General features: G+C 54.0%; 1 protein-coding gene across 4 annotated transcripts in view; it reads right to left on the bottom strand.

Moving 5' to 3' along the window:
* The window catches only part of COL24A1 (collagen type XXIV alpha 1 chain), a 767,149-nt gene that overhangs the window by 84,295 nt on the left and 668,738 nt on the right, over window positions 1–14,116 (bottom strand). For all 4 annotated transcript variants that reach the window (XR_010186531.1, XM_063938932.1, XM_063938934.1 and 1 more), the window contains exons 45-47: window positions 10,706–10,759; window positions 3,820–3,873; window positions 810–917 (exon numbers count right to left, since the gene is read on the bottom strand). Coding sequence is in view for 3 of the 4 variants with exons in the window: in XM_063938932.1 (XP_063795002.1) it covers window positions 810–917; window positions 3,820–3,873; window positions 10,706–10,759 (216 nt within the window). In the remaining variant the exon portion in view is untranslated. The remainder of the gene's footprint in view (window positions 1–809; window positions 918–3,819; window positions 3,874–10,705; window positions 10,760–14,116) is intronic.

Below are 14,116 nucleotides of genomic sequence, written 5' to 3'. Positions count from 1 at the left end.
AACAGGGAACTTTCCACTAACTTAGATTTTTATAGCAACATGAAAGATCTGCTGCAATAGTTCTGGATGACATTAAGGAGAGAGAACGTTACAGAGACACCCGTATATCTGTACTGTATGTAGAAGGGGGTGTGCGCGTCACACATACATCTCTGGTCCTCGGGCTACAGGAGAAATACAATTAGAGCAAGTGATCCCTGCCTCACGTCCTCCAAATCTGAACAAGTTACAGGCGTGGGACAGAGATCTTTCCAAGCGGCTGAAAATCCGCTGTTCAGTGTCATCCTGCAATGTGTTGCCAAGGTTAGCTTTAGACATTTCCAGATTGCTCAGTACGGGGAATAATGATGTGAGCCATATTACCTATAGGAAGAGGCGGCTGTGCTGCAGAGAATGATCCCACGTCAGGACAGGCGCAGAATGCAGGAAATACGCTGCACAACGGCTGCGCTAGGAAATTACCTGTCCATCATTGTGGAAGTGGAACTACAAGCGCACTCACCGCCAGCCTTGGCTCAGCATTCTGGGACTTGTAGTTCCCTATATCTGGATAATGATAGCTTGGCGTCATCTGGTCTACTCATGCCTACTATACACATTACCAGACCGCACAACTACACAAAAACACAACCAGGTTGTGCATATTGTAGACTTGTGACTATCTGCGCTTGGGATAGGTGTCGGCGGTATACCTATGTGACGTCAGTACAGTCAGGACGGGGGCACAAATCATCAGTCAGTATGTTTAGCAGCAGGCCATATAATGCAGAGCATGTAACAGGTGTACCCACACAACGTCATGTACCTACCGGTATCCCAGGCTTTCCAGGCAGGCCAGGCTTCCCAGGAAACCCAATGACGGAGTCAGAGCCAGGGTACCCATCTGCACCTCTCAGTCCCGGGGGGCCTGGATTTCCCTAAGAAGCAAAAGGAAATGAATCGGCCATCAGATAGACATCGCACTGTTATTACAGGACATTCTGTGTGGGTGACAGGTCACAAATACTGCAAATCTATTCTAACTGCATGCTACAAGGAACCTGGAGAACTCTATACAACGGGAAGTGTTATATAGCTACCATATCTTCTTCTGATGCCAACACAAAATATATAGAGACCCGCCCACTGTAGAGACAGAGACCCGCCCACTGCAGACAGAAACCCGCCCATTGTAGAGACCGAGACCTGCCCATTGTAGAGACAGAGACTTGCCAATTGTAGAGACAGAGACCTGCCCATTGTAGAGACAGAGACCTGCCCATTGTAGAGACAGAGACTTGCCCATTGTAGAGACAGAGACCCGCCTACTGTAGAGACAGAGACCCACCCACTGTAGAGACAGAGACCCTCCCATTGTAGAGACAGAGACCTGCCCATTGTAGAGACCGAGACCTGCCCATTGTAGAGACAGAGACTTGCCCATTGTAGAGACAGAGACTTGCCCATTGTAGAGACAGAGACCCGCCTACTGTAGAGACAGAGACCCACCCACTGTAGAGACAGAGACCCTCCCATTGTAGAGATAGAGACCTGCCCATTGTAGAGACCGAGTACCCGCCCATTGCAGAGCGAAACCCGCCTACTGTAGAGACAGAGACCCGCCCATTGTAGAGACAGAGATCTGCCCATTGTAGAGACAGAGACCTGCCCATTGTAGAGACAGAGACCCGCCCACTGTAGAGACAGAGACCCTCCCACTGTAGAGACAGAGGGGGAGATGTACTAAGCCTGAAAAGTGATAAATATCACTGTGATAAAGCACCAGCCAATCGGCTCCTGACTGTCATGTCACAGGCTGTGTTTGAAAAATGACAGTTAGGAGCTGATTGGCTGGTACTTTCTCACTGTGATATTTATCACTTTTCAGGCTTAGTACATCTGGCCCAGAGACCCTCCCATTGTAGAGATAGAGATCTGCCCATTATAGAGACCGAGTACCCGCCTATTGCAGAGCGAAACCCGCCTACTGTAGAGACAGAGACCCGCCCATTGTAGAGACAGAGACCCGCCCATTGTAGAGACTGAGACCCACCCACTGTAGAGACCGAGACCCGCCCAATGTAGAGACCAAGACCCTCCCCATTGTAGAGATCGAGACTCGCCCATTGTAGAGACGGAGACTTGCCCATTGTAGAGACAGAGACATGCCCATTGTAGAGACCGAGACCCGCCCATTGTAGAGAGGGACCCACCTACTGTAGATACAGAGACCCGCCCACAGTAGAGACAGAGACCCGTCCATTGTAGAGAGACCTGCCCACTGTGGAGAGAGATCCGCCCATTGTAGAGACAGAGACCTGCCCATTGTAGAGAGAAACCCGCCCATTGTAGAGACAGAGTCCCGCCCACTGAAGGGACAGAAACCCGCCCATTGTAGAGACCGAGACCTGCCCATTGTAGAGACAGAGACCCGCCCACTGTAGAGACAGAGACCCTCCCACTGTAGACAGAGACCCGCCCACTGTAGACAGAGACCTGCCCACTGTAGACAGAGACCTGCCCACTGTAGAGACAGAGACCAGCCCATTGTAGAGACCGAGACCCGCCCACTGTAGAGACCAAGACCCACCCACTGTAGAGACAGAGACCCACCAATTGTAGAGACAGAGACCCGCCCATTGTAGAGACAGAGACCCGCCCATTGTAAAGACGAGACCCGCCCATTGTAGAAATCAAGACCCGCCCACTGTAGAGAACGAGACCCTCCCATTGTAGAGACAGAGACCTGCCCACTGTAAAGACAGAGAACCGCCCACTGTAGAGTCCGAGACCCACCCATTGTAGAGACGAGACCCGCCCATTGTAGAGACCGAAACCCGCCCATTGTAGAGACAGAGACCTGCCCATTGTAGAGACAGAGACCTGCCCATTGTAGAGACCGAGACCCGCCCATTGCAGAGAGAAACCCGCCTACTGTATAGACAGAGACCCGCCCACTGTAGAGAAAGACCAGTCCATTGTAGAGAGACCTGCCCACTGTAGAGAGAGACCTGCCCACTTTAGAGAGAGACCCGCCCATTGAAGAGACAGAGACCCGCCCATTGTAGAGACAGAGACACGCCCATTGTAGAGACAGAGAACCGCCCACTGAAGGGACAGAGACCCACCTATTGTAGAGACAGGAACCCGCCCATTGTAGAGACCGAGACCTGCCCATTGTAGAGACTGAGACCCACCCACTGTAGAGACAGAGACCCGCCCATTGTAGAGACGAGACCAGACCATTGTAGAGAAAGAGACCTGCCCACTGTAGAGAAAGAGACCTGCCAATTGTAGAGAGAGACCCGCCCCCTGTAGAGAGAGACAGGGGGCCTTATTCACAGATGTGTGAATATTGGGGTCTGCACATATATGTACGTTGCACTGCGCATGTGCCACAATGGTCACAGTGATTGACAGTCAGGGAGCATTGGGGGCAGGGGGAGGGGGGGGGGGGTTTGTAATGGGGGAGTGGCACCACAATCGCAGGCGTATCATGACCAATTCTGGGGTGTGTCACATACGCACTTACAATGGCTCCGGCATCTTACTTTCAGCAGCCATGCCTTGTGACCTCAGGGTTACACAGATGGTTGATGTCCATTACCCCCATTGGACGTCCCTTAGCCCCTCCCTCACATATGACTGTGTCCTTGACATGACATGGACAATACACGGAAGGGCTGTACACTGGAAAGCTATGTGACACCTCATGCTGTTACTGGAGGTAAGACGTAGAACATATGTTGTGACCATAGTATCGCCACGGGGTATCACAGCCGATCAATATCACATGTACAGGTAATATATGGTGTCATGTGAGACAGTGATGGGACTCACCGGAATTCCCACTGTGCCAGCCGCCCCTCTCACTCCGCTCTTCCCCTTGGTGCCCTGAAATGGAAATATTTATAGCGTTATTCAACCAAGTACATGACAAATGCTTCTCGCCTCATACACAACAGCCTAGGTCTACAGAGCGGCCACTATAGCAGGAAGGTAACACGTGACAGATATTATCAGCAAGGCTTATAGCCATTCAGAGGAACAGGAACAGCACCAGGTGACAGTGCGCTGCAGAGAGGAAGAACAGCACCAGGTGACAGTGCGCTGCAGAGAGGAAGAACAGCACCAAGTGACAGTGCGCTGCAGAGAGGAAAAACAGCACCAGGTGACAGTGCGCTGCAGAGAGGAAGAACAGCACCAGGTGACAGTGCGCTGCAGAGAGGAAGAACAGCACCAGGTGACAGTGCGCTGCAGAGAGGAAGAACAGCACCAGGTGACAGTGCGCTGCAGAGAGGAAGAACAGCACCAGGTGACAGTGCGCTGCAGATAGGAGGAACAGCACCAGGTGACAGTGCGCTGCAGAGAGGAAGAACAGCACCAGGTGACAGTGCACTACAGAGAGGAAGAACAGCACCAGGTGACAGTGCGCTGCAGAGAGGAGGAACAGCACCAGGTGACAGTGCGCTGCAGAGAGGAGGAACAGCACCAGGTGACAGTGCGCTGAAGAGAGGAAGAACATCACCAGGTGACAGTGCGCTGCAGATAGGAGGAACAGCACCAGGTGACAGTACGCTGCAGAGAGGAGAAACAGCACCAGGTGACAGTGCGCTGCAGCGAGGAAGAACAGCACCAGGTGACAGTGCGCTGCAGATAGGAGGAACAGAACCAGGTGACAGTGCGCTGCAGAGAGGAGGAACACACCAGGTGACAGTGTTATACAGAGAGGAGAACCAGCACCAGGTGACAGTGTGATACAGAGAGGAGAAACAGCACCAGGTGACAGTGTGATACAGAGAGGAGAAACAGCACCAGGTGACAGTGTGATACAGAGAGGAGGAACAGCACCAGGTGACAGTGCGCTGCAGAGAGGAGGAACAGCACCAGGTGACAGTGCCTGCAGAGAGGAGGAACAGCACCAGGTGACAGTGCCTGCAGAGATGAGAAACAGCACCAGGTGACAGTGCCTGCAGAGAGGAGGAACAGCACCAGGTGACAGTGCCTGCAGAGAGGAAGAACAGCACCAGGTGACAGTGCGCTGCAGAGAGGAAGAACAGCACCAGGTGACAGTGTGCTGCAGATAGGAGGAACAGCACGAGGTGACAGTGCGCTGCAGAGAGGAAGAACAGCACCAGGTGACAGTGCGCTGCAGATAGGAGGAACAGCACGAGGTGACAGTGCACTGCAGAGAGGAGGAACAGCACCAGGTGACAGTGCCTGCAGAGATGAGAAACAGCACCAGGTGACAGTGCGCTGCAGAGAGGAGAAACAGCACCAGGTGACAGTGCGCTGCAGAGAGGAAGAACAGCACCAGGTGACAGTGCGCTGCAGAGAGGAAGAACAGCACCAGGTGACAGTGCGCTGCAGATAGGAGGAACAGCACGAGGTGACAGTGCGCTGCAGAGAGGAGGAACAGCACCAGGTGACAGTGCCTGCAGAGAGGAAGAACAGCACCAGGTGACAGTGCGCTGCAGAGAGGAGGAACAGCACCAGGTGACAGTGCGCTGCAGAGAGGAAGAACAGCATCAGGTGACAGTGCGCTGCAGACAGGAGGAACAGCACCAGGTGACAGTGCGCTGCAGAGAGGTGAAACAGCACCAGGTGACAGTGCGCTGCAGAAAGGAAGAACAGCACCAGGTGACAGTGCACTGCAGATAGGAGGAACAGCACCAGGTGACAGTGCGCTGCAGAGAGGAAGAACAGCACCAGGTGACAGTGCCTGCAGAGAGGAAGAACAGCACCAGGTGACAGTGCGCTGCAGAGAGGAGGAACAGCACCAGGTGACAGTGCGCTGCAGAGAGGAAGAACAGCATCAGGTGACAGTGCGCTGCAGACAGGAGGAACAGCACCAGGTGACAGTGCGCTGCAGAGAGGAGGAACAGCACCAGGTGACAGTGCGCTGAAGAGAGGAAGAACATCACCAGGTGACAGTGCGCTGCAGATAGGAGGAACAGCACCAGGTGACCGTACGCTGCAGAGAGGAGAAACAGCACCAGGTGACAGTGCGCTGCAGCGAGGAAGAACAGCACCAGGTGACAGTGCGCTGCAGATAGGAGGAACAGAACCAGGTGACAGTGCGCTGCAGAGAGGAGGAACACACCAGGTGACAGTGTTATACAGAGAGGAGAACCAGCACCAGGTGACAGTGTGATACAGAGAGGAGAAACAGCACCAGGTGACAGTGCGCTACAGATAGGAGGAACAGCACCAGGTGACAGTGCGCTGCAGAGAGGAGGAACAGCACCAGGTGACAGTGTGATACAGAGAGAAGAAACAGCACCAGGTGACAGTGTGATACAGAGAGGAGAAACAGCACCAGGTGACAGTGCGCTACAGATAGGAGGAACAGCACCAGGTGACAGTGCGCTGCAGAGAGGAGGAACAGCAACAGGTGACAGTGTGATACAGAGAGCAGAAACAGCACCAGGTGACAGTGTGATACAGAGAGCAGAAACAGCACCAGGTGACAGTGTGATACAGAGAGCAGAAACAGCACCAGGTGACAGTGTGATACAGAGAGGAGAAACAGCACCAGGTGACAGTGTGATACAGAGAGGAGAAACAGCACCAGGTGACAGTGTGATACAGAGAGGAGGAACAGCACCAGGTGACAGTGCCTGCAGAGATGAGGAACAGCACCAGGTGACAGTGCCTGCAGAGAGGAGGAACAGCACCAGGTGACAGTGCCTGCAGAGAGGAGGAACAGCACCAGGTGACAGTGCCTGCAGAGATGAGAAACAGCACCAGGTGACAGTGCCTGCAGAGAGGAGGAACAGCACCAGGTGACAGTGCCTGCAGAGAGTAGGAACAGCACCAGGTGACAGTGCCTGCAGAGAGGAGGAACAGCACCAGGTGACAGTGTGATACAGAGAGGAGGAACAGCACCAGGTGACAGTGCCTGCAGAGAGGAGGAACAGCACCAGGTGACAGTGTGATACAGAGAGGAGAAACAGCACCAGGTGACAGTGTGATACAGAGAGCAGAAACAGCACCAGGTGACAGTGTGATACAGAGAGCAGAAACAGCACCAGGTGACAGTGTGATACAGAGAGGAGAAACAGCACCAGGTGACAGTGTGATACAGAGAGGAGAAACAGCACCAGGTGACAGTGTGATACAGAGAGGAGGAACAGCACCAGGTGACAGTGCGCTGCAGAGAGGAGGAACAGCACCAGGTGACAGTGCCTGCAGAGAGGAAGAACAGCACCAGGTGACAGTGCCTGCAGAGAGGAGGAACAGCACCAGGTGACAGTGCCTGCAGAGAGGAGGAACAGCACCAGGTGACAGTGCCTGCAGAGAGGAGGAACAGCACCAGGTGACAGTGTGATACAGAGAGGAGGAACAGCACCAGGTGACAGTGCCTGCAGAGAGGAGGAACAGCACCAGGTGACAGTGTGATACAGAGAGCAGAAACAGCAACAGGTGACAGTGCGCTACAGAGAGGAGGAACAGCACCAGGTGACAGTGCGCTGCAGAGAGGAGAAACAGCACCAGGTGACAGTGTGATACAGAGAGGAGAAACAGCACCAAGTGACAGTGTGATACAGAGAGCAGAAACAGCACTAGGTGACAGTGTGATACAGAGAGAAGGAACAGCACCAGGTGACAGTGCCTGCAGAGAGGAGACACAGCACCAGGTGACAGTGCCTGCAGAGAGGAGGAACAGCACCAGGTGACAGTGTGATACAGAGAGGAGAAACAGCACCAGGTGACAGTGTGATACAGAGAGGAGAAACAGCACCAGGTGACAGTGCTTGCAGAGAGGAGGAACAGCACCAGGTGACAGTGCGCTGAAGAGAGGAGGAACAGCACCAGGTGACAGTGCACTGAAGAGAGGAGGAACAGCACCAGGTGACAGTGTGATACAGAGAGGAGAAACAGCACCAGGTGACAGTGTGATACAGAGAGGAGAAACAGTACCAGGTGACAGTGCCTGAAGAGAGGAGGAACAGCACCAGGTGACAGTGCGCTGAAGAGAGGAGGAACAGCACCAGGTGACAGTGCGCTGAAGAGAGGAGGAACAGCACCAGGTGACAGTGCCTGCAGAGAGGAGACACATCACCAGGTGACAGTGTGATACAGAGAGGAGAAACAGCACCAGATGACAGTGTGGTACAGAGAGGAGAAACAGCACCAGGTGACAGTGTGATACAGAGAGGAGAAACAGCACCAGGTGACAGTGTGATACAGAGAGGAGAAACAGCACCAGGTGACAGTGTGATACAGAGAGGAGAAACAGCACCAGGTGACAGTGTGATACAGAGAGGAGAAACAGTACCAGGTGACAGTGCGCTGCAGAGAGGAGGAACAGTACCAGGTGACAGTGCGCTGCAGAGAGGAGGAACAGCACCAGGTGACAGTGCGCTGAAGAGAGGAGGAACAGCACCAGGTGACAGTGCCTGCAAAGAGGAGAAACAGCACCAGGTGACAGTGCCTGCAGAGAGGACACACAGCACCAGGTGACAGTGTGATACAGAGAGGAGAAACAGCACCAGGTGACAGTGTGCTGCAGAGAGGAGACACAGCACCAGGTGACAGTGTGCTGCAGAGAGGAGGAACAGCACCAGGTGACAGTGCCTGCAGAGAGGAGACACAGCACCAGGTGACAGTGCCTGCAGAGAGGAGGAACAGCACCAGGTGACAGTGCGCTACAGAGAGGAGAAACAGCACCAGGTGACAGTGCCTGCAGAGAGGAGAAACAGCACCAGGTGACAGTGTGATACAAAGAGGAGGAACAGCACCAGGTGACAGTGCGCTACAGAGAGGAGGAACAGCACCAGGTGACAGTGCGCTGCAGAGAGGAGGAACAGCACCAGGTGACAGTGCGCTGCAGAGAGGAGAAACAGCACCAGGTGACAGTGTGATACCGAGAGGAGGAACAGCACCAGGTGACAGTGCGCTACAGAGAGGAGAAACAGCACCAGGTGACAGTGTGCTGCAGAGAGGAGGAACAGCACCAGGTGACAGTGCCTGCAGAGATGAGAAACAGCACCAGGTGACAGTGCCTGCAGAGAGGAGGAACAGCACCAGGTGACAGTGCCTGCAGAGAGGAGGAACAGCACCCGGTGACAGTGCCTGCAGAGAGGAGGAACAGCACCAGGTGACAGTGTGATACAGAGAGGAGGAACAGCACCAGGTGACAGTGCCTGCAGAGAGGAGGAACAGCACCAGGTGACAGTGTGATACAGAGAGGAGAAACAGCACCAGGTGACAGTGTGATACAGAGAGCAGAAACAGCACCAGGTGACAGTGTGATACAGAGAGCAGAAACAGCACCAGGTGACAGTGTGATACAGAGAGGAGAAACAGCACCAGGTGACAGTGTGATACAGAGAGGAGAAACAGCACCAGGTGACAGTGTGATACAGAGAGGAGGAACAGCACCAGGTGACAGTGCGCTGCAGAGAGGAGGAACAGCACCAGGTGACAGTGCCTGCAGAGAGGAGGAACAGCACCAGGTGACAGTGCCTGCAGAGATGAGAAACAGCACCAGGTGACAGTGCCTGCAGAGAGGAGGAACAGCACCAGGTGACAGTGCCTGCAGAGAGGAGGAACAGCACCAGGTGACAGTGCCTGCAGAGAGGAGGAACAGCACCAGGTGACAGTGTGATACAGAGAGGAGGAACAGCACCAGGTGACAGTGCCTGCAGAGAGGAGGAACAGCACCAGGTGACAGTGTGATACAGAGAGGAAAAACAGCACCAGGTGACAATGTGATACAGAGAGCAGAAACAGCAACAGGTGACAGTGCGCTACAGAGAGGAGGAACAGCACCAGGTGACAGTGCGCTGCAGAGAGGAGAAACAGCACCAGGTGACAGTGTGATACAGAGAGGAGAAACAGCACCAAGTGACAGTGTGATACAGAGAGCAGAAACAGCACTAGGTGACAGTGTGCTGCAGAGAGGAGGAACAGCACCAGGTGACAGTGCCTGCAGAGAGGAGACACAGCACCAGGTGACAGTGCCTGCAGAGAGGAGGAACAGCACCAGGTGACAGTGCGCTACAGAGAGGAGAAACAGCACCAGGTGACAGTGCCTGCAGAGAGGAGAAACAGCACCAGGTGACAGTGTGATACAAAGAGGAGGAACAGCACCAGGTGACAGTGCGCTACAGAGAGGAGGAACAGCACCAGGTGACAGTGCGCTGCAGAGAGGAGAAACAGCACCAGGTGACAGTGTGATACCGAGAGTAGGAACAGCACCAGGTGACAGTGCGCTACAGAGAGGAGAAACAGCACCAGGTGACAGTGTGCTGCAGAGAGGAGGAACAGCACCAGGTGACAGTGCCTGCAGAGAGGAGACACAGCAACAGGTGACAGTGCCTGCAGAGAGGAGGAACAGCACCAGGTGACAGTGCGCTACAGAGAGGAGAAACAGCACCAGGTGACAGTGCCTGCAGAGAGGAGAAACAGCACCAGGTGACAGTGTGATACAAAGAGGAGGAACAGCACCAGGTGACAGTGCGCTACAGAGAGGAGAAACAGCACCAGGTGACAGTGTGATACAGAGAGAAGGAACAGCACCAGGTGACAGTGTGATACAGAGAGGAGTAACAGCACCAGGTGACAGTGTGATACAGAGAGCAGAAACAGCACCAGGTGACAGTGCGCTACAGAGAGGAGGAACAGCACCAGGTGAGCAAAACTAAAAATAAACCATTTGAAAAATCTATTTTTCCTTCAATAAGTCACGGCAATAATACAAATGACAATGACTACTTACTGCAGATCCCATCTCTCCTTTAAGTCCCTGTTCACCCATAATGCCAAGCTCCCCCTAATAGAATAAATAAAATATTAAGCATCTATTAATATATTTAAAATGCCAAAATTATACTATTACACATTATTATATATTACATTTATGTACGCTTATTGTCCAGTACAGTACAGTGGGGAATTATACAATCATACAATAAGAGACCTGCTGACACAGCATCCCACCTCCCCTCACTATCCCATCTCACACCACATCCCACCTCCCCTTACTATTCCATCTCACACCACATCCCACCTCCCCTTACTATCCCATCTCACACCACATCCCACCTCCCCTTAATGTCCCATCTCACACCGCATCCCATCTCACACCACATCCCACCTCCCCTTTCTGTCCCATCTCACACCACATCCCACCTCCCCTTACTATTCCATCTCACACCACATCCCACCTCCCCTTGCTATCCCATCTCACACCACATCCCACCTCCCCTTACTGTCCCATCTCACACCACATCCCACCTCCCCTTACTATTCCATCTCACACCACATCCCACCTCCCCTTACTATCCCATCTCACACCACATCCCACCTCCCCTTAATGTCCCATCTCACACCGCATCCCACCTCCCCTTACTATCCCATCTCACACCGCATCCCACCTCCCCTTACTATCCCATCTCACACCGCATCCCACCTCCCCTTACTATCCCATCTCACACCGCATCCCACCTCCCCTTACTATCCCATCTCACACCACATCCCACCTCCCCTTACTATCCCATCTCACACCGCATCCCACCTCCCCTTACTATCCCATCTCACACCACATCCCACCTCCCCTTACTGACCCATCTCACACCACATCCCACCTCCACTTACTGTCCCATCTCACACCGCATCCCACCTCCCCTTACTATCCCATCTCACACCGCATCCCACCTCCCCTTACTATCCCATCTCACACCACATCCCACCTCCCCTTACTGACCCATCTCACACCACATCCCACCTCCACTTACTGTCCCATCTCACACCACATCCCACCTCCCCTTACTATCCCATATCACACCACATCCCACCTCCCCTTACTATCCCATCTCACACCACATCCCACCTCCCCTTACTGACCCATCTCACACCGCATCCCACCTCCCCTTACTATCCCATCTCACACCGCATCCCACCTCCCCTTACTATCCCATCTCACACCGCATCCCACTTCCCCTTACTATCCCATCTCACACCGCATCCCACCTCCCCTTACTATCCCATCTCACACCGCATCCCACCTCCCCTTACTATCCCATCTCACACCGCATCCCACCTCCCCTTACTATCCCATCTCACACCGCATCCCACCTCCCCTTACTATCCCATCTCACACCACATCCCACCTCCCCTTACTATCCCATCTCACACCGTATCCCACTTCCCCTTACTATCCCAACTCACACCACATCCCACCTCCCCTTACTGACCCATCTCACACCACATCCCACCTCCACTTACTGTCTCATCTTACACTGCATCCCACCTCCCCTTACTATCCCATCTCACACCGCATCCCACCTCCCCTTACTATCCCATCTCACACCACATCCCACCTCCCCTTACTGACCCATCTCACACCACATCCCACCTCCACTTACTGTCCCATTTCACACCACATCCCACCTCCCCTTACTATCCCATCTCACACCGCATCCCACCTCCCCTTACTATCCCCATCTCACACCACATCCCACCTCCCCTTACTATCCCATCTCACACCGCATCCCACCTCCCCATGCTATCCCATCTCACACCACATCCAACCTCCCCTTACTGACCCATCTCACACCACATCCCACCTCCACTTACTGTCCCATCTCACACCACATCCCACCTCCCCTTACTATCCCATATCACACCACATCCCACCTCCCCTTACTATCCCATCTCACACCACATCCCACCTCCCCTTACTGACCCATTTCACACCGCATCTCACCTGCCCTTACTATCCCATCTCACACCGCATTCCACCTCCCCTTACTGTCCCATCTCACACCACATCCCACCTCCACTTACTGTCCCATCTCACACCACATCCCACCTCCCCTTACTATCCCATATCACACCACATCCCACCTCCCCTTACTGACCCATCTCTCACCGCATCCCACCTCCCCTTACTATCCCATCTCACACCGCATCCCACCTCCCCTTACTATCCCATCTCACACCACATCCCACCTCCCCTTACTATCCCATCTCACACCACATCCCAACTCCCCTTACTATCCCATCTCACACCACATCCCACCTCCCCTTACTGACCCATCTCACACCACATCCCACCTCCACTTACTGTCCCATCTCACACCACATCCCACCTCCCCTTACTATCCCATATCACACCACATCCCACCTCCCCTTACTGACCCATCTCACACCGCATCCCACCTCCCCTTACTATCCCATCTCACACCGCATCCCACCTCCCCTTACTATCCCAACTCCCCTTACTATCCCATCTCACACCACATCCCACCTCCCCTCACTATCCCATCTCACACCGCATCCCACCTCCCCTTACTATCCCATCTCACACCACATCCCACCTCCCCTTACTATCCCATCTCACACCACATCCCACCTCCTCTTACTATCCCATCTCACACCACATCCCACCTCCCCTCACTATCCCATCTCACACCACATCCCACCTCCCCTCACTATCCCATCTCACACCGCATCCCACCTCCCCTTACTGTCCCATCTCACACCGCATCCCACCTCCCCTTACTATTGAATCTCACACCGCATCCCACCTCCCCTTACTGTCCCATCTCCCACCGCATCCCACCGCCCCTCACTATCCCATCTCACACCGCATCCCACCTCCCCTTACTGTCCCATCTCACACCGCACCCCACCTCCCCTTACTGTCCCATCTCAAGCCGCATCCCACCTCCCCTTACTGTCCCATCTCACACCGCATCCCACCTCCCCTTACTGTCCCATCTCAAGCCGCATCCCACCTCCCCTCACTATCACATCTCACACCACATCCCACCTCCCCTCACTATCCTATCTCACACCACATCCCACCTCCCCTCACTATCCCATCTCACACCGCATCCCACCTCCCCTTACTGTCCCATCTCACACCACATCCCACCTCCCCTTACTATCCCATCTCACATCGCATCGCACCTCCCCTTACTGTCCCATCTCACACCGCATCCCACCTCCCCTCACTATTCCATCTCACACCGCATCCCACCTCCCCTTACTATCCCATCTCACACCACATTCCACCTCCCCTTACTATCCCATCTCAAACCGCATCCCACCTCCCCTTACTGTCCCTTCTCACACCGCATCCCACCTCCCCTTACTGTCCCATCTCACACCGCATCCCACCTCC

Source organism: Pseudophryne corroboree, chromosome 9 (assembly GCF_028390025.1).
Source record: "Pseudophryne corroboree isolate aPseCor3 chromosome 9, aPseCor3.hap2, whole genome shotgun sequence".
Taxonomy (NCBI): Eukaryota; Metazoa; Chordata; class Amphibia; order Anura; family Myobatrachidae; genus Pseudophryne; species Pseudophryne corroboree.
Note: the sequence above shows the minus strand (reverse complement) of the source record. Positions and strands in the feature narration are given on the sequence as shown.